The sequence below is a fragment of the Homarus americanus genome, unplaced genomic scaffold, assembly GCF_018991925.1.
Source record: "Homarus americanus isolate GMGI-L3 unplaced genomic scaffold, GMGI_Hamer_2.0 scaffold45698, whole genome shotgun sequence".
Classification (NCBI taxonomy): Eukaryota; Metazoa; Arthropoda; class Malacostraca; order Decapoda; family Nephropidae; genus Homarus; species Homarus americanus.
Genome location: NW_024735554.1, coordinates 4,905,090 through 4,929,167, shown reverse-complemented (window position 1 = coordinate 4,929,167; position 24,078 = coordinate 4,905,090). Strand labels below are relative to the sequence as shown.

Sequence of the window (24,078 nt, the reverse complement as noted above, 5' to 3'; positions counted from 1 at the left end):
CATCTCAGCTCACAGCAATGTACCAGTGTTTGCTCGAGTTCCCGTTGCATGCCGCCCAGCGGCTGCAGTGACATGCGTGGGTATGGCAGCACTGGCTCTGTTGTTACCTTGCATGTTGGCAGCGGTGAGAATGATGTGCTCAAGTTTTTCTCTAAGAGCAGATACCTCGTCGGTCCTCAACTGTCGTTCCGCTTTCAGGAAGTGGCCCAGCTGGCGGCAGAGCTCGCCCAGGTCGGCCTCGTGCTGCGGCAACACTCATCAACTCACTAGCTCTAATCCAACATACCCCTATGTCCTTCCTTTTCTCTCTTACCTCACCCACCACATATTCGAACATGTACACATGATAGGCACACAGACAAATGCAAACATACCAGAAATAATTACATTAAAAGACACGCATGCAAACATTAAGTGGACACCATTTATGTACTAGACACACTGTAAGCTAACACAATTAACAAGCAAATCTTTGCTTAATATGAAAAAATCTACCAAAGCCTTGCTAGAAGAAAAGTTCACTTGAAAAATCATTCCAAACTAACATAAAAGATATACAAGTACACCTCCGATTTTCTGGCACCCTTGCCGGATTATCGTTTTGCTGGACCAACCGAGGTCATACATTAATAATTCAACAATATACCTGTAACCCACTAATTATACACCTCCCATGTCTCTAAAGCACTATGGGCTGTGAAAAAGCCATAATATTGAGCAACATATTACTGTACACACTTTGTATTCAAATGTACGTACTACACTAAAGGACTAAATATTTTTATCTCGTGCAAAATATGTGATGTTTATACTCAAATTAATCACGATCTTGCAAGGATTCCAGTAATGCAAATTATATTCTGCTACGTCTAGTGAGTGACGCTTTATAAGATAAAAACTTCCATCACCTTGGCTGAGAGAAGGTGGAGGCGAGGCGTTGACAGCCAGCGGGGAGATAACAAAGTGTGTAGTTATCAGTCAAATAGAGGGAGTCTATAAGTTTTGCACTTATAAAATGGCACTGAATTGACATAGAATGTAACTTACATTGCTAGAATTCTTGAGATAGTAATTAATTTAAGTACAAACATCCCATAATTTGCGTTAAACAAATTTTTTAGTAATTAACTTGGTACATTTGAGTACAGGTTCCCTTGGGACAATTACTTTTACTGTTTTTCACAATATGTATGTAAGACGGTGTGTGCATATAAATGAGTAAAAATAAATGAAGAAAGTTACATATATCTACCCAAAAATATGAGTTGAAAAACAACCTTAACACCTCACAGCTTGGCCCAGTAGCCTGCTGGTTGCAGTGAAAAGTCTAACCTGGCTACGATGCCATGGTTAATCAGTATTAAGCATTATTATATCGGTAAACACATATAATAACAGTAAATCCAGTGAAATATGGCAGGGAGGGAAATTAAATACAGACGACACTCGACTAACAGTCACTACTCTCAAACAGTTGATGAACCAATACCATACGTATCACACAGCTTCTGCACGGAAACACCGCGGTTCAGTTTTTTCAACAGTTCTACCTTATCTTGTATTGATAAGGATTGGTGTTTACGCTTGACACCACCACTGACACTTGCACCTTTCTCAGAAGCCATACCCAGGGTTAAATGTAAGCAAAATCGAGGGATCACCACCAACAACTGCAGTGTAAATTAAATGAGTGCGCACCACATGCAATGCCATTTGTGGCGCCCAGTAAACTAGTCTGGCAGTCATGGGAATTTCATGTGCCCTCTTGTAATTTTGTCTGGACTAAACGAGGTGCCGGACCATCAGTTCCCGGAAAATTGGTGGTGTACCTGAAATCTAATCTATCTAAAAGGGCCTCTAATGCACTTTATGCAATCATGAAGGAGAGATTTGTAGAACAGTTACTAAACAGGGGGAGACATTCAACGTAGATAAAAAAAATATCGGACTAGAGTACATTTAAACAGGCTCTACTTTTTCAACTAAGAAAATTTCTAAGATATTAAAGCCGAGTGAGGTGATTTGTTGCGTTGAGGCTTACTTTACACATCTTTTAGTAAAAAGTGATTTTAATATGTTTCTAAAATTTAGAGAAAGCCAATCAGAACAGTTATACGAGATGTAATAAACATAAATATCTTTGAAAGCTTTATATTATAGTACAGTACAATATTGAGTTATCAAACTTAAATATAAAAGAAAGTTAAGTAAATTACTGTACAGTACAGGTATTTTGTGCTTAATGTAAGAGACTTGGCTATCATCACCTCACATCTGTTGGCTTGATTCACTTGCAATACTCACAGATTGTGTTTGTTGTAACCGCTGAGTCAGTCGTGCAACCTCTTCATTACGTAAAACCAACTCACTCTCGCGTAGACGGAGCAGAGTGGTTGCGTCTCTCCCGGAATCATCCTACAAAGAATTAAAAAGAAGTGACAAATTCTATACAGTAAATCCTCTCAATAACAAACTTTTCAATGTTATCAATAAATTTTCTTCTGGGAGGCATGGCTGTGATCTTAAAACAAAATTGTTCGAGAAAACGGAGCACGAGTGTTATGATCACCAAGAGCGCAACTAAGACTCAACATGTCTTGGGGTGTATTATTTTATGTATACACAGAGGATAAAAGGAAACCCTACCACTAACAGACAAGACTGACCTAAATTACTCTGGTTGTAGGAAGATTTATGCATCGACTATTACCAAGGTATTAAATAATATACGAACACTCTAATAAATAGGATCATGTAAAATGAGTGAGATAAGTCTTCAATACTACTTACTATACAACATAAAACTTGTAAAAAAGAACCACACAATCTATAAGGCTCCTGCAAGCAAGTGCATTATAAAAAGAGAGTACAGGTACAGAGAAGGATGATAATTCGATATATTACTCTAATAACATGAAATTTTCACAATAGCTATGACCACATTGCTATTAATGTTAACCATATTTTGTACCTGGAGTTGTGAGACCTGGGCAGATAGGTGAGCCTTGAGCTGTTTGTTGCGGGCCTCTAGATCAAACACTTGTTTGCTGGCATCTGTCAGTTGTTTATTGAGTGTTTCCACTTTTTCCTCAAGTGCAGCAGACTCTAGACATTTGATGGAATACTTTTGGGAAAGGGAGAGAATTTCATGCTGGATATCCTCCATTTCTGCCTCATGTTCTTTGTGGATAGCACCTATGTCATGCCCAGACTGCATTTTCCGGATAAATTCCTCTTTAAACTTGGCAATTTCCCTCTGCACCTCTGATTCATGTGCTTTCCGCATAGCATCCAGGGCAGCTAGGGTGGCCTGAGTCTCTTCAGCAAGGGCTTGTTCTTTTTCTGCTTGTAAAGCTGCCAGTTCTCGCCTGTGTTTCTCCTCTAACTCGGCCAACATTCGTTTATGTGAATTCTCCATGGCTCCCAAACCTTTCTCACATAAGCCCTGGAAAATTTAAGGTAATGTCAACTCTCAAGAATAAATGCCTTTTGCCATATTCCATAAGGGTAATATGAATAAATATTATAAAATATAGTTCAAAACTGAATGTTTGCTTTCAAATTATATAGTATAACTACTCTTCCATCCTTTTCAATTTCATAAAGTGGTGAACTACACATGCATTGTAGAAGCCAAAGCCATGTGTTCAGCTGCTGAGCAGCTAATAATTTTTTTAATCAAACTAAAAATTCCCATACAGTATACATTATCCAAGTATTATTTATTATTTTTTTAACTTAATCCATAGTACTGTATAAATGAAGTCTAACTTGAAAACCCCCAAAATCAATATAAGTAATTGCAAGAGGCGAGTAATTTGGATTACAATGTGAATGAAATTAGGTGTAATGACCAAAATTGCAACCTTTTGATCACACATCCTTACTGAGTGTTAAGAAGTACGGTATTTATACTCTACAGTACCAAGATTTTGAAGAAACTAAAAATTTCCAGAACTTTCCACAATATACAATGGAATGCATCTGAAGCACTTGGCAAGCTATAGCCTGGAATACTGTGTATCTCAATTTATAAAATGGGACTCTGAGGAAGCCTGCTTCACTTAACATAGTTTTTTAAGAAAGAATCCACTTTATTAAGTCATTATGTGGGGTATACAGTATCTATTTCTAAACTGAAGAAGAATTGTTCTAAATGGTAGTTTCTCAAACTTACTCTTAGATGTTCAATTTCCACTTGGTATCTCTGTCTGACTTTTTCTTCACACACATCAGGCTGGCTGCCAAGAGCTTCCTCATACTGTTGTTTAAGGGCAGTAATCTGGGCTTCATAACCCTCCTCAAGGAGACAGAGTCTTCGTTTTAATTCGGTCAGTTCATCATCACTGTCCCGAGTTGGCGGCTCATGTCGGACTTCTTTCCGTAATCTTGATATCTCTTCATCATGCTGTGCCTGAAGAGCTGATAGTGCCACTTTGTGATCTTGTTCAAGTGCCTGTTGATAAAAAAAAAACAATAGAAAGAAGAATGCACTAGTCCTGCTATTCAACTGAATTATTGCTTTATACAAGCATGTAGTATTTTGACCAATGGAAAAAACTAAAGAAGCAACTGTTTACACTACTGTACACTTTATCTAAAATTAATCAGATCTGTTAAGAAGAATAAATATAATTCTGCATTTACAGCAATACATTCATGAAGCTTATTTTTAGCTGATCACTAACCTTCAATGTGTTCATGTACTCTAGGCACTGTTTACACTCGGCCTCTCGCTCTTTAACCCGCCTGGTATCTAAATTCCTTTTCAATTTTGCCACCTCTTGTCTGAGCTCCTCACACTGACGGCAACCATCTGTCATTCCAGTAATGTCAGATGCTCTTCTAGACCTGCGACCCTCACTTTTCCTCTTGACTTTAGGAGAGGCTGGCATCTTAGACGGAGAAGACTGACTTAGACTGAGGGATGACTCATTTTCACCATCTTTTAACAAAGTAGAAGCCGAGGAGGTGGGTTTGAAGGAGGTTGGGGAAAGGTCAACCTTGGACTGACTTGCAGCCTGAATAACAAGTTTGGTCAGTTCACTGTTGCCTTGAGCACTGGCCTTATTGTACATATAAGTAAATTCAGCTTGATCAAGGGCTGGCTGAACTAAACTCTCCAGTGATGAATCACATCCACCAAGGAACATGAGAAGGTGTGCTTCACTAGCTACTACATCACTTGCAGAGCCAACAGAATCACGAGTCTCTTCTACAATGGTCAAAGGCTCAGAGGTAGATGATGTAGATTCTCCATCACTTTGGACAACTGCTAACTGGCCATCAATTACTGCTTTCTGTGCTACTACTGCTGCAAATTCTGAGAGCACCATTTCCATGGTTGCTGAAACAGAATTAATTACAGCTGTATCACCAGCACGATATTGTGCAAGCACTGCTTCATATTTATTGCTCAGTGTGAACACAGCCTCTTCCATTTCCTGACGTAGTGACTCTTCAGCTGCAGTGTGCCAGCGTTCTAATGTAGCTGATGATGAATGGGTAACTGTTGTTGCTGATGAATCATTTGGAGTGAGCAAGTTACTTATTCTCATGAGTGACTGAGCTGCTTCTGTATTGACTAGCTCCTGTCCAACCAGGTCCTGAGCCACTGACCAGACTTCACGCATCCTCACCTCCTCCAGCAACACCGAGTCATCATGGGGAGGACCAGTACCAGTCACAGTCTCTCGTGCCATCACCACAGCTACCTCGTGAAGCTTTCCCTCTTTGTATTGTGTAATCAAATTAGCTAAAGATCTTTCTCTTTCGAGTAGTCGAGACTGAAGGTCCCGACATGTCTCTGTGAGGGCAGCAGGAACTGTGGGGGTTCGGCTTGCAGGTGAGTTAGGGTTGATAGTTAAAGACACTTCTCCCTGGACCACCAATTTTTCTGCTAGTAAACTTGTATAAAAATCTAATGGTGCCATTGTTTCCATATCAAAGTCTGGGTTGGTCAGTTTCTTCTCCAGGAATGAAAGTTTACGGTGGGCTTCAATAAGCTCCTGAAGTTTGACCGACGCCTCATACATATGTGGCCGCTGGGCTGCTTGAACAACCTGTGCTACCTGTGTTAGTACTACTGTCTCATATGCCAGCCGCTCGGCAAACAGCTTCAACTGCATTTCTCTTGTCCATTTGCCAGCCGCCTGAAAGAATAATAATAATATGAACTAAACTAACTACACTTGTACAACCACTGCTTCTTTGTTTATATGGTAGCAAAGAAAACAGTCAGAAACAACCTTACTCCTGACATTATGTTACAAAGGACTTTTTCAAGTCCTTCACAATGAAATGTCAGGAGTAAGTTGTCCCTGTGTTTCCTTTGCTACCATACAACAATTTGTCCAAATGAATCCTACTCACTGTTACTTTCTTCAACAATATATTTCAGAATGACTATGAGAAGGTATAAAATCAACTTCTAATTACAATCCCAATCTCTTTATAACAGCAAATCTTCAAAATTTAATAATGAATGAAAGTTATTTTATTAATTAGTTTTATTGGTGAAGACATGTGTATGCCCTTGGAGCAAAGAATATCTGATAGCCTAAAAATCTAGTTAGGTACTGGCATTACAAAATGCATAGTATAAATACTCCTATAAATTTCACTGCTCTGTGCTGAAAAGTTTTGGGTAATCCTACCAACAAACTTTAAAAAGACATATGGGTTATAAAAATGTTCACAATAATTTACCACCACTTTTGACAAGCACAAACCTTAAGATGGTCTCGACGATTTGTTAGTTCAGTCAATTTATCCCTGAGCATATCTTGTAAGCGCATAACAATTGGACGCAGTTTGTTGACTTGAACTTGGTCGAGTGGAGAGTGTCGAAGCTGAGCCAACTTTATAGCACTATTTAAACGTTGCTGTAAAGAGGAGATCCCAGGAGCTCCACATGAGCACACGCACTCAACTGATCCAGCCCAAGCGACGCACTCACTCAACTGCAATATTGTGACAAAATTAGATTTGTAAAGTCTGATAACAAACAAACAATTTCAAAGTTTCCATTATTCCACTAACATAAATGTCAACAGTTAGCAAAAAAGTTTTCTGTGACAAAAACATAAAATGAAATGAATAGTTCTGCAGGTATCTTTGAGCCCATTAGATTTTTTTCTTAATCTCAAAAGTTATTAAAAACTTTTATCCCTTTATGTGGATTGTTTTGATTCAAATGGTCATCATCTCTGAAATTCCCAATACTGTAATTCTTCTGCTATATTTTCAGAAAATTTTCTCTGGAAAATTTACATACAGATTTCATTAAAATACAAAAATGACTCCAACCAATAATTCCTCAATAAGCACACACTGGGTACCAATGGTCTTTCATTCTTGAAATTATCAAAAGTATATTTCAACCAAATTTTCCACCACTGTACTGTATTCAATCTGAACCCCCCCCCCCACCACCAAAAAAATAAGGAGGATTGTTCCTGAAATCTCACTCCATAACTGTACTGTGATAGAATGACTGTATATCCACCTAACTATTATGTAAAATCTGAGGACCAGGGATAAAAGTTATTGACCTTATCTAAAAATCAAACTACCTGTACAGTATGTGTGTCTTATTGTGAAGAGAAACTTGGCTTGAAGGTAAAAAAAAGGAGAAGATTTGAGAGTTTTTCTGTCAAGAATAATCAAATTCAGCATGCTGTATCATTTCTACCACTTATCAGCTTACTAGCCGTTTGGATGGTCGGTTTGTTTTTGTTGCTTTGTTACAGCCTTCATTGGCCTTTGTTAGTGCAGGTGGAAACTGGAGAACCTGGGAAAAACCTGCCATGTTTGGTAGGGTGACATTGGATAATACCCTTCTAACATCAGAATCAGGATGGGGATTGAACCAGGACACATTGATCAGATGCCTTTTCTGCTCCTTTCAGTAATGAAGAGATGGATTCATCTCGCCCAGAACAGAGCCATCGATATCCTCCACTTCAACCACCCACTGCCTCTCATTCCAGTGGTTCATGCTATTATTATAGTATGTAAATGTATTTGCTTATTTCAATAAATACAGTGATGTACTGTAACTGTGTTTGCCAGTACCCAAATGAAGCATTCATGTCACCCATAGGTAAGTGTAATGGCTTGAGGAACACATCTCTATATATTGTTATAATATATAATGACCCTTTTTAGCTCTATATAATTGCTTTGCGCTTTCTTTTTGGGAATATATCCAGAGTGCTAAGCAAGGTATTAGTGTACTATGTGTTGTTTTTTGTTTAATTGTCTTTATAAACATACCAGGACATGTCTGTGTTAGCACCTCAACATCTGCTGATGCTGCCAAATTTACAGAAAACAAGCGAGAAAAATAATAGCATTGTACTTTTTATGTAAAAAAATAATAATGCTTTGGTAACTAGATCTGTAATTTGGATCTTCATAAATTAGGGACAGCCTGTTAATGAAAAATGATACCACCAACTAATCCCTTGGTGTGTATACTTTGAACACCAGTGGCCTTTGTCCTAAATATTTAAAAAAAAATTATTTCTCACTATTCTGTCAAGAGTTTTTTCTCTTACTGGTTACTAACACTACAAAAACTAACTAATTTCATAATACTGTACTTCAATTTTATTTACGTATAGGAAAATGCTGGAAAACTAAATATTAATCCAGAATTTTCAAATGGTTTTCCAATCTCTCTACAGACAATTTTATAATCTAGAATGAATTATGTCACAAGCATTATACTGTACTGTCATATAATGAATATATTTGACCAACCTGTGATTGTAGTGTTGACAAGACTTTCTCTAAAGCAGCCAATTTCTCTCGTAAATGTTTTGTTTCAGAGTCCGAACGGTTTAGCTTGACAGCTTTTTCAGGCGTGACTCGGGGTGAACGCAATGTCTTCCTGGGCAGAGATGGAGATCGCATGGGAGATCTGGTGGTTCAATGTTTGCATTAATATTTTATATAATTTAAATTTGTATGAGAAACATCTCCATATAATGTACTAAATTTTACATTAGGTTAGTTGAAAACTATTCTCACTAACTATTAGAATGCATAGTACTTCTGAACATGTACAATAATTGTTAATTAGCATACCAGGAATACTGAAATCTTGGCATCCTAATAAATGAAGCTTTTGACAATACTGTACTATACACAGGACACTGTAATAAATTCATCCACAAACTAAGCTTCATCCATTTTTTTTTTTGCTTTCTTAGTAGCAATACAGTTTGACTGTTTGTTAAATGAATTACAATGTCACATTGATAATTATATTTTTTCCTCACTTTTTAAGGTTTAATATATTGGGATAGTTTCAGTGTAAGAACAAACTAGTGTACAGTACTGACTTGAGAGGTGATGTTGGGTGAGTTGGTGACCTTGGCCGGGTTGAAGTCTTGCTGCTAGTAACATCTGTGGGAGTTACTGTTACTGCTTCCCCAGTGAGACTTGATACCTGCCGTTCCAATACTCATTCATTAGAATCAATATTTATATATATTGTATTAAGAAACATGTCATTTAAAAATGAAGGACTGACTAAAATTCCTTTTTTATGATGGAGACCATAAATTAACAACTCATGAATTACCCATCAATTCGATGCATTTGAAAACCCATGTCAACCATCAACAGTAGCAGCTGGTATTTATCCAAGGATTAGTAATATATTCCGGTTGAAACCATAGCTCTTTAGGGAAGATTCACGCAACTGTTTCGTTATAATTTTTCCCACCCACATTCAAGTAATTATGTAGATTTACAGGGGTCCCTAGACAGCCTGCCACATATGCAACTTTGCCTATGGCACACATTTTAAAATATTAAACAAGTATTGTAAGTGAGTAATTACTGATTATCAGAATTATGCCGAAGGTTATCATAGTTACCAGTACCCCTTCACACACATTTGTATTCCCTCACATCTTCTCACCTTGGATTCAAGTGTATTGAGACGAACAATGGCCTTCATTGCTTCCGAACTTGAGGGGCTGTCAAGTGACTTCCTGCGCAGACGAGAAGACTTTGTGGATTCATCAAAGCTTTTAGATCTCTTTGGCATTTTAGGTTCCTTGGGTTGACTGGATCCACCTTCACCTTTGTTTTCCTCTTCCACCTTGGTAATAAAAACAAGATACTGTATGCAGGTGGACAAAGGCTCCAGCCAGGTATGCAGTAACATGGTGGTGAAACGATGTGATGAAGTAGAAAGAATGGTGAAGAAGAATAAAAATATTACATGGTATAAGGCCTGGATGATGGGTGGTGACAAGGAGTATCTGGTGGCAAGCACAGGGCCAGAAGAGAGGTTTACAAGGCTAAGAAACAGGATGCATTCACAGATATGCTGAACACTGTAGATGCAAGATATACTCAGAAAAGCAAAACATTTTGTTATGTAGAAACAAAAATGTTGTTAGTGAGCAGTTGTTGATAATGAAGAAATTAAGGATGCCTGGAGAAAATACTATGATCGACTACATAATGAGAAGTACTAATGGGACAGGAATAGCAAAATTAGTACAGGAACTATACCCAAGGAATGATGTATACTAATGCAGGTATGAGTAAGCTGAAATGAGAATGGTTAAGTGGATGTGTAATGCAGCACTGAAAGACAGGAAAACCTATTCCAAGCAAAGAAGGTGGTTGGGAATTGAGAGTACAGTATTGGTGAAGTTTTGTGAAGAGAAAGGCCGAGATGGTTTGGATATGTGGAGAATGAGAGGAGAGTCAGGGGCAGGCCAAGAATGACATGGGGAGAGGCTGTAAGAAGTAACATTAGAGTTAAGAACCTGACAAGAAAGGTTGAAAAAAGAATGTGCATCATGGATAATTGCCATCAGGTAATCGCAGCTAAACCACACAAGTGTGGAAAATGGCCATAAAATATTGATGATGATGATGATATGCATTGAAGATCACATTAAGATATCTGCTTTTACCTAATACTGTACAATACTAACATTATCATGTATGAAAATGCTTTAATAGCTACTGTACTATGTACTGTGCAGTAGTGTTATGACAACTATTAAGGATTGCAACCGTTACTTCTCATATTTTATGTAAATGGAAGGATTCAGCAATTACTTTTCCAAATAAATTTCCCTCTAATAAACACGGCAATACTTACGCCTGGTAATGTGATCTGTGACTGCAGCAGCTGCTCAATCTTTGTTTCTAGTTGAGACAACTTTAACTCTATGTCTTTAGAAAGGGCAAATGACTCCCGTCCTTTGAGACTTTGAGTTCGTCTGCGATCTCGACTTTCTGCACGACTAATCTTCTGCTTGAGGAGACGAACCTGAGAAAAAAAAAGATTTCAGTTTCCAAAGACACAGTAAAGATATATTGTTTTCTGACAAAATATGAAAAGATTGTACTTAGATGATACCACAATAATTAATAACTTATCTTATTCCACTCCCAATGGATGTCTCTGTACATTATTATCCAAAGACAGGTATTGCACTAACTTAAGAAGTCCAGTGAATTTACCTGTTTCTCAGAATTAGTGAGTTTATTAGTCAGATCTTGTATCCTGCATGTCATGAGGCTCAGTTGAGAATTGAAGTCTCCCTCACTGCCTTTTAAGTCTTGCTTCAATTTCAAGTTGGACAATTCCATTTCATCCTGTTGATTTTGAATCTCTCGGAATTCTCTCTTCAGAGCCTTGATTTCATTAACAGCCTTTTCAAACCTTAACCGAAGCTCATTATATTCATCAACCAACCTATTTGGAGGAAAATGTAAGGTATATGATGAACTTTTCATAGTCTTAACATATTTTCAATTAAATGATGAAAATAAATTATTTGACCAACTTAATGGTCTCATCATCATTCTGCATTATTAGTTACTTGATAAATTAGAATTAGCTAACTGTTCTAGGTTCCTCAATATTAGTGACAATGAACAAATCATACTAAACACTTACTTCTGGTTTGCATACTGTACTGTACTGTGCTGTGCTTAACCTCATTCCTTACATGGAAAATAATTGTACGTACTTAAGTTCAGTCTAGTCTAAGAGGTTGTCCAAAAAGATTTTTTTTCAAGTACAAGCAACAAATTTATAAATATTGGATATGCCAAAAGTCATTGAACATTCTGAAATAAAAGAACTTACCTTTATTCTGAGAGTACAGTATATAATGATTTTCTCAAGAGTAAAATCCCATATGGGCTTGGCTAAAGATTTAGTCTACTTGGCAAGCATACTTTACTGTCTATCAAAGTTGACTACATTAAAGAAAAAGGAGTTACAAACCTAAGCTTTAAAGATAAAGTCACGAACTTCATTACTGTAGTAAAATGAAAACTCACACTTATCAAGCTTAACACAATTAAATTTCTCAACTAGATATACATTAACACTGATGAAGACTGTACTCACTGTTCCTTGTCTAGTTCATCTGGTTCTAGAGTGAAATCAAAGTTCGTGAGGTCGCTGATGGAATCTATGCGGGGAAGGTTTTTCTTAGATGAGAATCTCTCTCGGCTGCTGGAAATGGACAGATTGGAAGAAGCCCGTCGGTCCTGTAAAAAAGAGAATGGGGACTCAGCTTATTGGATAATATTTTCAAACTGTATATAACTGTAAATTAAACACGAGACAGTACAGTATATCAATCACCAATTTAACAGTTTAACCCCTTCACTACTGGGATGCTATTTTTAATATTTCATTTGGCTAACGCTAGATGATTTTATTCAGCCCAGAGATCCCCCTCATACACAAAGAGGTTAAGAATTTGCCTGCAAGTTGTAGGAAAGAAGAAAATCACAAAGTGAGCATGTTTATAGTCATAAAAGAAATAGATATGTGAGTTTACACTGTCCTTCATATCCAGTGTCATCTATTTTCATTTACATCTACAACAGAATGCTACTGTATGTCTTAATATATTTATTAGTAATAGCAATGTTCTTTAACAGATTTTGTGTTTACAAATTCCTCAGCTTTTCTCTCCAGATCAGCTGTGGTTTCTTCTTCACACAATATCTATTTCAGTGATCATCAGTAAATAATCTCCAGTGCATATTACATACATCTCCAAATCAATTACTATCTTGACAACACAAAATTCATTTCATGCTCACTTTATCTTGTCGTTGTCGCTCCAGTTCACGTATCCTGCTGCACAAAGTTTCATTTTCTTCAATGCCACGATGTAAGCGGTCAGCAGTGTGTTCCAGCTCTCTTTGTGTGGTCTTCAATGAATCACGGAGACCTTCAACCTATTAAAAAGAATAAATCATTCAATAAAAACAGTAAATCCAAAACCTTTTAAGTATTATTTAGCATATCAATATAATAAGTGTGATAATGGAAGTCATAGATAGAACACAAACACCAAGAACACCTTCTACAAAGCACACACTGTTCCTCATTACTTATATTTTCAGTGGTAAAACCTTACCTGCCAGTTAATGCCTGTATTCAAATACTGTACAAGAAATCATTAAAAGCAACAAAAGCAACATACTGTATTTAAAACTTTTTATTAGTAAATTAATAAACCATCTTTTCCAAAACACCCTGAAGCTGAAATAAGCTTGTCAAGTACAGTACATGGACATGTTTTTGAGTTAAAGCTGTAGTATTACTTTGTGGGTAATTTCATTTTTTTTTAATTTTCTAAAAAAATATTCCAAGCACGCCTCTTCACCAGTTTATTATTGATCAAAAACAAGTTAAACATGGCACTGAAAGCACGAGCAGAACATAGACTAAACAGTACCACTATGATGGGGGTGTTGCTCGGCGGGGCAGGAGGGTAGACAGTCGTGGTAAGGGAGGGAGTGGTGAGGAGGGCCTGCCATTTAGGTGTCTCAATCACCTGTTAACATCACCATTCACATCTCATTATTCATTCAACATTTTACTCATTATTAAATCTTGCTGAACAATCATACAATTATATATTTATATATCTTGATAAAATCACACGGGAAAAGGGAAACAACGGAGCACCTTAGCTTTCGTCTTTATTCAAGACATCTTCAGAGACAACTGGATTACATGGACAGAGAGAGGCTTAAATATACAGGGTGACCTTATTAAACATGAGGTCAGGCCATAATGATGTCATCCACTAATACCAACACCAACACACACGTAGAGGAGCTTAAGAGAAGGGGGCGACGTGACTAGTCAGGTCAGGTCACAAATAAGGGGCCCACTAAATAACTATCCTACTTCTAGATCCAAGGTTTTCAAAGCATTTTTAACCTTGGGCCACTGACAAATAAATTTATGTAACATATTATCAGTTTTGGACCTCATGTTTAATAAGGTCACCCTGTATATTTAAGCCTCTCTCTGTCCATGTAATCCAGTTGCCTCTGAAGATGTCTTGAATAAAGACGAAAGCTAAGGTGCTCCGTTGTTTCCCTTTTCCCGTGTGATTTTATCAAGATTTATCTTATCCACGATTGTGATCTACATGATATATATATATATATATATATATATATATATATATATATATATATATATATATATATATATATATATATATATATATATATATATATATATATATATATATATATATATATATATATATATATATATATATATATATATATATATATATATATATATATATATATATATATATATATATATATATATATATATATATATATATATATATATATATATTGTACTGTATATATATTACATCATGAACATTTGTGCTCCTCAAGATCAATCAACTGACTGGTGAACCACTGTCGAGGGGCACCATGGCAGTTGGTTGTCACATGTTATGATAAGACCACAGTACGCATATTTTTACCAGCTAATTAAACAAAATATTTATTCTTTTTATACAGAATTTATTCATAAAATAACTGAAAACTATTAGTTATTATTACCTTATTACAAAAGTCATGCACACACAAATTTGTTCCCACAGTAGTGTACAGCTTATATCTTTACCTTCAACTGTAATAGTTGTATACATCTTATACATACTGTATGGCAATTACTTACCTCTTCTCTCTTCCTTTCAATTTCTTCATTTTTCCCATCAAGCAATGATCGTAGTTCCTTCACCAGGTCTTTCCACTTATATGCTTCAGATTTTTCTGATTTCAGATTATCACGCATTCGAGCCAGGTCATTTGTCAGGTGCTCCAACTGAAATTGGGTAATAAACTTATTAGAGTACAGTATTGAAGTTTACTTTGCCAAGCACTATAATTTACCATTATTAAAGGTAACACATTAAGACAAACTTAGAGCAAGATAACAACACTGTTTAATTGCCTTCTAACATGACTAGGGCAGCATCCTATCTGACAGCTAATGCTTCATAATCTTGGATTGTGGATGTTAAAATTTGAGAGATCTTACTTGGGACTGACTAATCATTGTCACATTTTAAAAATCAGTCAAAGCATTTAAAAGTTTTAAGCCAAACAAAAATATGAAAAGTTTGCCACAACAGCCAATCTACACACATGATTCTGAGGAAATCAATCTTGATGCCTAAGTTATCATCGTGCCCATATATAGCAGAATAAAAAGAGGAAAAATTATTACAGCACGAGAAATCCTGTTTTGAAAGTACAGAATACTTAATGATTCACTGTAGTCAAGTTATAAAATAAATTTTGAAATTAAACATATACTGTATAGTACTGTAATCTTCAATTATTCACAATCATAGATCTCCTAAACAGCTCATCTCTCTGGGACTCACTTTGTTAGTAAGCTCCTGATTTTCTCGTCGTAAACCTGTCACCTCAGCAGAGGCGGACATCTTCCTCTGAGAGTTCATGTTTGATCTCTCAACTTCTAGTTCTGATACAAGTACCTGTATGCGTGTTTCTGCTTCCTGCAGAGACCTGAAATTGAAGATCTTATCACTGCCCAGCTTGAAAAGCATAAAATATGTGCAATCATGTGTCCAAATAAAAGGTTAAGTAGAGATACCATAACAGCTCTTTCTACACTCATCTTCATTCCAGTCACTCTGTGCTATAATAGGAAAGGTCTTGCATGTGATAAAATAATATCCACCAGCAAAGAGATTGATTTAGCTCCTTATCCCTGATATCTAAATGAAGTTCTATAATTTCTTCAATAAACTACTGAAATTTCAGTACAAGGACAGTTTAAAACATACAGAAGTCACTTGAGATGCTGTTTAACAAAATTCTATCATTATTAGGTCTGGCTTCCCTTTTGTCAAATGAGTATCTTATCAATATCCATCTATATTTGTCTCGGGCAAGTTATTTCATTAACAATTACACTGCTCCAGTTACCTTTTATAATGCTAAAAGAATAAAAGAGGACCAATTCCATAATGCTTAAATTCAATAGGTAAAAAACCAATGTGTAGGAACAAAGATTTGACAAACCACATGAACTTATCTTATGACAGAAAATGACTTCTTTGAAAAGAAGTATTGTAATTACCTTGAAAGGAGTGTAAGGAGTATTTGCTCTACTTCTTACCTCGCTTCCTACTGTATATCAAGATAGCCCATAATAAATCCTTTCCTAACATCAGTAGCCATTAATTTTTCAAAGAAAACAAAGAGGAGTAGTTTACATGCAGGGTAAGAGGGGACTAAAAGCACGAAGGTTGCAGGTCCTAAACTAAAAATTTCAATTTCTCCAAACAGAAGATCTCATACCTGTTAAGCCTCCGAACATCATCGTGTCGATTTGTTTGGGTTGCAGAAAGTTCCAAATATTTATTTTCTTCGGTACTGACTCTTTCCTCCCATTCCTCTCGCTCTTTCACATACCTTGTTTTGTGCAGTGCAGAGCAAAGTGGAGTGCAGGTGGTGTTGGTGAAGACAGATGTAGGAGAAGTGATTGTGTTAATTGTGCACAACATGCAAACAGACAACTATTTTTCTAACATACACAAACATTTAAAGCTGTGATTTATTTAAAATTAAATCAATATTGTTGTACAGTATAATGTTACAGCAATTAACTATGTAATGCAAAGTTCATTTCACATCCCAAAATGTAAATTACAACTATATTATTGTAATGCAAACAATAGTGTGTAGCAAAAAACAATAAAAAAAATTCTATAAAATAAGGCTGATGATACTCGTACATACTTCAGGTCATTCAATAAATTTTTGGAAGACCTGTTTTGTTTACACTTAATTTTCAATATTATAAATTTCATTGTTGTTATATGACCGATTCTTAATATTTACAGTATTACTGAATCACTTGTAAATACCTGTATTACAAATGGAAGTCATTGACTATTTAATTCAATTACAGAACACATGCACACAGTATACAAATTGATAGAAGACATACAGTACTTGTAATTAGCATCACTTATCTATATTTATGTGTCGCCTCCTAGTTCAGTAGGTATGCGAGGCAGTTTAAACACTACTCCTCACATGCTCACCCCAACCACTTGTGAGAAACTTCTACATGCTAACAACCATTTTCCCTAGAAGCTCCCTTTCTTTACCTCATTAGTGTTACCATCCTGCCTTTTTATCTTCTCCATTTCAATACAAGTACTGTACTGCAGAAATAGTTTAAAAAGTTCCATATTTCATATTTATGTACCGGTACACTACATTACCAACAAAAGTTAAAAATTTCCAACAATTTTATATTTCTTGTCCATATTTTATGAAGGAATGTATAATTATGATGTATCAGTAGTTTTTGGAAAGGACATTTATCTTATTTTTAATTTCTTTATAGTGAAAAACAAAAAATGCATCTGACTAACATCACATGAGTTTGACAGTTACAGGCATGAGGAACTCAGAGAAAATGTCCATAAAAGATTAAATTGTTATATATCTGCCATCATCCAATATAAATAACTGCAGTACAGTATCTGGTATTACAAATTTGCAAAGGAAAATTCCTTACACAAACTACCGTATTCTGTATAATATTGTAATAGTTGGTGTGGAGCAGCAAGTCCGATCCACTCAACACTGAGCTACTACTAGTGGCAACAGTCACCCCGGTACTGAATGCACCAGTACAGTACTTTTACGGATCTATAATTAGACTCTTTTACCATTCTCCAATAATAGTAATAATAATAAAAAAATAAAAACAAATGGATTGCCTTACTTTTTCTCCAGAAGTTCAAAGTGTTGCTTCCAGTCAACATTTCCATATGACTCAGACTGGGTTGACAGATGTTCCAATAGTTCATTGTACCTACACACAAACATGCTCACATTAACTACAGCATTGTATACATTTTTAGTTACACACAAAGCTAAAACACAAAATCAAAGCCAATTATAATTATTTCATGCCCACTAATTTTGGAAAAGTTCATATTGGTCAACAACAAACATATACATTACAGCACAAATTATGATTATTGTATTAAATTTACAATACAATTATAATCACTATACTATTTCAATAACCTGTGTGTGTGTGTGTGTGTGTGTGTGTGTGTGTGTGTGTGTGTGTGTGTGAGTAAAAAGCATACAAGTCACAAACCTATCACCACATGTATGGTTTATTAACTCCTAAATATTTTTCCTTTTCGGGGTTAACTTAAATTCAATCAATGTGTTTCAGCAGCACAGTGTACAAGTCTCCAAGACAACAGCACAGGAGGAACAGAGCGAGTCAACCTTGGCACCCGCCAGATGGTACATAATGTGAATGAGGCAAGTAAGTGGTCTGCACTGGGACTCTCACTTCCCACACCTAATTAGGAACTTCCTAAGGTGGAAACTCTGAAGACATGTATACCATTTTCAACCTTAGTCTCTGAGAGGAACTGAGAGCAAGCAAGACCAAAAGTATGAAGAATAATGACACTGAGAGGGGTTGCAAATGTCTACCAACAACGTGAGTGTAACATTACATTGTCTTAAATAATTCAATTAGACAAAGAAAGATACCTTAATAAAGTGTCTATCAAAAGGCAAGAGAACATGATCCAAGACACAGCCGATCCCGGCCAATTACGTAATTAAATGAAGCAACGGAGCGCACAAGTAAATAACAAGAAATGTAAATTATACCATCCAATTATGTCATTAAGTATACATAAGGATGAGGAAAACAACCATTACAACCAATGTCACTGGATGCTTCGCAACAAGGAGTTAGAAATACAGTACAGAGATGAATGAACACAACCATGGTAAAGAGTCTAGATTAAGACAATGAGGTCAGTTACATATAAGCAAACAAAAACTGTGGAGGAATAAAGATGTAAAACAAACCAACTTAACAGTGAGGAGGAGAATGCTTAAGAACTCACGCTATTACTGCAGGAAAACCTACAGAACGCGAACTGTCTGAATAAAACAAGAATATAAACAAGCTCAGTACAAAAGTGTGGGAGTAACTGGCTTGACTCACTTCTTCCTCATCTCGTTGAGTTCATTGGCACAGGACGCCTTCTCAGAGAGGTCGTGCTCCTGCTCCTCTACACGGTCAAGCAGTTCCTTGATCTACATTGGAAACAGGAATAAATATGAATACAGGTTAAATTACGTATACATTAAATATAATTGAGGGGTGACCGAGAGGATGAATTGATGAGTAAAATCAAAATTTGAGATTTTGGTCATATATAAACATTATGAAAGTACTGTCACAAATAAAGATGTGAGAAACTGTAAAGAGAGCAGAGAGATCACATCTCCAGTAGGGACTGAATCAACTTGTTCATGGTACAACACCACAGACAGATATCAATGAAACAGAGGAACCTTTATAATTCCATGAACACAATACAAACATTACTTTTTGTCAATTTCATTAAAGAAAAGGTTAAAAAAAATTGTTGAATGCAATTTAAAGTTTTGGAGGGAGAATGGAGCATGTGTTAAGGGAAAATAATTTCCAAAGAAATTAAAACTACATCAAAGATGAAGTTTTCAATATTTTCCTGAAATTCCCAAATTTATATATAAGAAATAATATAACAGGATTGTGAGGAGACTGACTCTGACAAGTAGTGTTGGTGAATTAATGTATGAAGAGTTTGCCATTAAAGGTGGCCAAATACCCCTCCATGCCACATTAAAGTCCAAGAGGCTACAACACTGGACAGTAAGGACAGAAATTAATGATCATCAACCATATCTGAAATCCTATTGTGATATATACAGTATATACACACATTAAATTGAGTTAAAGTCCATTACTACCTGTTCAAGTTAATGTATTCACAACTCCTGGATGCTAAGACAAGCACAAGGATAAACAGATAAATATACAGTATAACAGAGTGTAAGTCTCCCTCCTGGGACAGCACAAACTACAATATTATTAACATATATGTATGAAGCTGTGGTCTTCACTAAGGCAACAGCCACTGTAATATGATTATCAAAATTTAAAGGTAACAATCTTAAACACATCAAGGAACTAAAGAAATAATACTTTCTTATCATACTGTAGACAATAATAGCAACAGACACCTGAAAAAAGAATACTTTACCATGCTATATAATTAAGGGCTCCAGAATGGTGAAAGACGGTGCAATATAGAGAATCCTAGACATTTGAAGACTTAAGACTTTTAATTTTCCATCCCCAAAAGATTGCTGCAAGCCTGCATTCCATCAAATTATAATACATGTACTCACACAATATTGGCTGCATTTCAAAAGTTCTCATGCTATCCCAACAAAACTTGATCCATAAATTTGGGGCAAGGAATAATGCTAAATATTCAAAGGTTTTATACTGTATTTTTTATCTGGTTAATCACAAGATGAAAATGACCTTAAAATCATTATAGACCTGCAACCATATTCTATTTTGACCAATGACCACCAGAACTACTACTTAGCAACTCTCAAAATACAGCCAATCAACATTCTAATATTTGTTCCACTTACCACACATGCATTCATTGAATTCTGCAGATTTTTTTATATTATCTTTTAAGTCAATGTTTACCTTAGTTACCCATTATAAATACTTAAAACATTCCCATCAACTCTCCAGCTAATTAACATGATATTCAAGATACATAATACAAAACACAACACCTTCATTACAGTCTTCAGCAGTATCCAGTTTCTTTAAATACCAAAGAGACTATTCAAGAATATTCCCAATTTACTGTGAACACTAACTTACAAAAGCAATTAAGACCTAGATAAATGACCCACCATCCTTTTTGACCAATGCTTTATCTGTCTAAACTTTTGAGGAATATATATTAAAACTACAATTAAATAATCATTAAGTCATGAGAAAACTGTCTCTACATTTACTGTACTAGACTTTCTGTATTCCTTAATGTGGCATAAGAGCAACATGAAACTTCAAAAGAAAATCAAAAGAACATTATTGACCCCAATATCTTCAAACTAACCTTACACAACCTGTAAACTGTATTTCAAACATTATGGATTACCTATACTAAGAGTTCATACTTACTGCATTATGGTATATGCCTAATTCAGCAGCAAAAATACACCTTCCCACCCCACCTTCTGGAGGTCAACTACTGCCTGAGACCCTCCTCCTAGGTTGAGTTATTTACCTGCATCTCAAGACTGGCCACACGACGCCTCAGGCTGAACGTGTCCGAGGTCATCTCATCCTTGTCACGTCTCAGCTTATCAACCTCTCTCTCTGACCTGTCCAGATCACCCTCACACACCTCCAACTTTTTGCGTAGTCGAGTTAGGTCAGCCGTAAGGGACGTTATGGTCTCCCGAGCCTCTGCCAGACTAAGCTCAAGTTTTGCTCTTGACCTACTAGAAGGGGACTGCAAGGGAAAAGATGCCAATACTACCGCGAAGCTTGTTACGTAGAGTGTCAAAGAATAAAAGGATCTTTCTAAAGGTGCTTCAAAACAGCTTGCAATATTTAGTCTCTGAGTTTTGTAACTCCTAAAAAAGCTTTATCAATGTTAAATGATCCTTGTGGCAATATATACAGCACTGCTCATATAATAGTACAGTACAACAGATATCACTAATTAATATATTACACAACATTCAAAATTCTTATATACAGTACTTCAAGAATATAAATTATTTTAACTACCTGTACTATTCTTAACCCAAACTGCTACTGAAAAATTTAATTAATCATAAAATTTGTTAGGGTTACATATTAATGTGAATTACTATGTTAGTCATCACCAACAAACTGGCTGTCAAGTATTAGAGACTTTTCTTCCTTGCATAAAACTATCTGATCATGACCAGTGCATTGCGTCTCTTCTAAAGGTTAAAACTGGACTAGTTATCCCTTTAGACACAACCACATGGAAACAAATATACATAGAAACAGATGAAGTCATGTACGGCCACAGCAGCCCCTAGACATATAGGAGACACTACTGGTGGAGGGTTACCTTTACTTGAACACTGTCAGTTTGACTTAAAGAAACAGTACTGTACCTCAAGATTATTCTCTCACCATATGTTAAGGCTGACCCCACAAAAAATTAGGGCCAAATCACCTCACAAATTACTGGAGGGATAAATCCATTACAGTATTCCTACTGGGAAGAGGTAAAACATGTCTACCTGGTGAGGAGGGTGGATGTAATTTTATATTGAAAAAAAAAAAAAAATGAGACTTAATACAGTAGGACAATACCTAATGTACATTAACCACTGTGAATGTTTAATCAAAATTCTTTCCCAATATATTTATCAATGTAAAGCAGAAAACACAAACCACCTCAAAAATTTGACTCACACACATGCATGATATAACATGATGTACATCCAGTGCCATTCACAATGGCCCCCCACAGTACAACAGCTGATGGCCAACAATCAATAACATTTTCAGACGCAACATCTGACACAAGTTCTTACAGTTTCTTATAAACACTTATGATATTTGTGTTGAAGATCACTGACCAGATCTACAAAAAAATTTGCCAGCCTGCAAGTTACCATCTTGTCAATGCAACACAGCTTTGATGCCAATATTTTCTTGATCCTTGAACTGTCAATATGAATATGGGGCACCAGGTTCTTAGTCAGGTGATGAGGCCTAGTGACGTTTTTCTTCTCAAATATTTTCTTACCAAATTGCTGGATGGATGAAATCACAAGCAACACTTGTGTAATTATCTTCTCTAACTGCTGTTCCAGATGAATTCCATTAAGCTGTTCCTTTTCCACACTACAGCCTTCCAAATGAGTTACTGCTGCCGTTGCTTCACACAGCCCAGCATCATCAATTAACAATACATCTATCCCATAAATCATCAGTGGTAAGGGGCGGTGGTGGTACAGTGGTAACTTTTGTATCTCTCACCAATACTATATAGCAAGGGTTCGAGCCTGGACCAAACATCATAGGTTTCCCTGGCCTCCGGTTTCCTCCTGTACAAACTCTGGATAGACCAATTGATAAATAGTGAAAACGATAAAAACCCACCAAGCTCTGTAATCATGCATGCACTTTGCTACTTCTAAGATGTCCACCCCTTTTCCCTCCAATACCACCCTCCTCCCATTCTTCTACCTCCCCATTCATCTCTCTCTCCTACCAATCACCTTAATTTAATTTTTTTACTCATCTTTCAATGCCCTTCTTACAATATGTCAGTAACACCTTAGCAAATCCTAATTGGCTCTCTACCTAACACTGAGGTAAGAGGGAGTAAGAATTCCTTAGATGTTGGTTAAAGGTTCATAGCTTTGGGCCACTGAAGTTAACCGTAATTTACCTTTGAAACTTCACCCTAGAAACGCTTCATGGTTTCCAGGAGAGGGGACAAATGGGGAAAGATTCTGTTCAGGGTATTTTGGAAGTTAAAATGAAACACAATCTTCCATCAATCAACACATAATTTAATACCCTCTGTCTTCTCCAGTATTATGCCTCTATGTACACTTGTGAATTTTCCTACATTTTAGATGGTGCATCCCTACTAAGAATCCTCTCAGCACACATTTCTTTCAGTACCTCGTCATTTCCATTCATTCCTGGAACTATCTCATCATCTTCCCTTTCAGCCACACGATTACTCGCACAGTGAAGTCGTCAGTGCAGCTATTCAGATTCTCCCCAAACTTCTCCATTCCATCTTTCCTGATATGTAATTACTCACAGTACCCCATGTCTTATATTCTATTTTTAAC

At 36.2% G+C, this 24,078-nt stretch overlaps 2 protein-coding genes across 6 annotated transcripts in view; one reads left to right on the top strand and one right to left on the bottom strand.

Annotated features, from left to right (window-relative positions):
• LOC121871435 overlaps window positions 1-8,055 on the top strand; it is a 35,603-nt gene extending 27,548 nt beyond the window's left edge. For 3 of the 5 annotated variants that reach the window (XM_042373726.1, XM_042373728.1, XM_042373727.1), the window contains one exon: window positions 7,911-8,055. The gene's annotated coding sequence lies outside the window, so the exon portion shown is untranslated. Of the gene's footprint in view, window positions 1-198; window positions 1,238-5,603; window positions 5,698-7,910 lie in introns of those variants that run through there. The other 2 variants (XM_042373730.1, XM_042373729.1) reach the window with 2 other exon arrangements.
• Window positions 1-24,078, bottom strand: part of LOC121871432 (protein MLP1 homolog) — a 46,737-nt gene that overhangs the window by 2,895 nt on the left and 19,764 nt on the right. The window contains exons 15-33 of the mRNA XM_042373723.1: window positions 21,507-21,734; window positions 19,364-19,455; window positions 18,104-18,193; window positions 16,663-16,776; window positions 15,720-15,864; window positions 15,008-15,154; window positions 13,108-13,245; window positions 12,401-12,543; window positions 11,503-11,737; window positions 11,138-11,308; window positions 9,935-10,117; window positions 9,351-9,457; window positions 8,767-8,926; window positions 6,732-6,962; window positions 4,689-6,152; window positions 4,178-4,456; window positions 2,972-3,445; window positions 2,305-2,415; window positions 108-243 (exon numbers count right to left, since the gene is read on the bottom strand). Coding sequence (XP_042229657.1) covers window positions 108-243; window positions 2,305-2,415; window positions 2,972-3,445; window positions 4,178-4,456; window positions 4,689-6,152; window positions 6,732-6,962; window positions 8,767-8,926; window positions 9,351-9,457; window positions 9,935-10,117; window positions 11,138-11,308; window positions 11,503-11,737; window positions 12,401-12,543; window positions 13,108-13,245; window positions 15,008-15,154; window positions 15,720-15,864; window positions 16,663-16,776; window positions 18,104-18,193; window positions 19,364-19,455; window positions 21,507-21,734 — 4,648 coding nt within the window. The remainder of the gene's footprint in view (window positions 1-107; window positions 244-2,304; window positions 2,416-2,971; window positions 3,446-4,177; window positions 4,457-4,688; window positions 6,153-6,731; window positions 6,963-8,766; window positions 8,927-9,350; window positions 9,458-9,934; window positions 10,118-11,137; window positions 11,309-11,502; window positions 11,738-12,400; window positions 12,544-13,107; window positions 13,246-15,007; window positions 15,155-15,719; window positions 15,865-16,662; window positions 16,777-18,103; window positions 18,194-19,363; window positions 19,456-21,506; window positions 21,735-24,078) is intronic.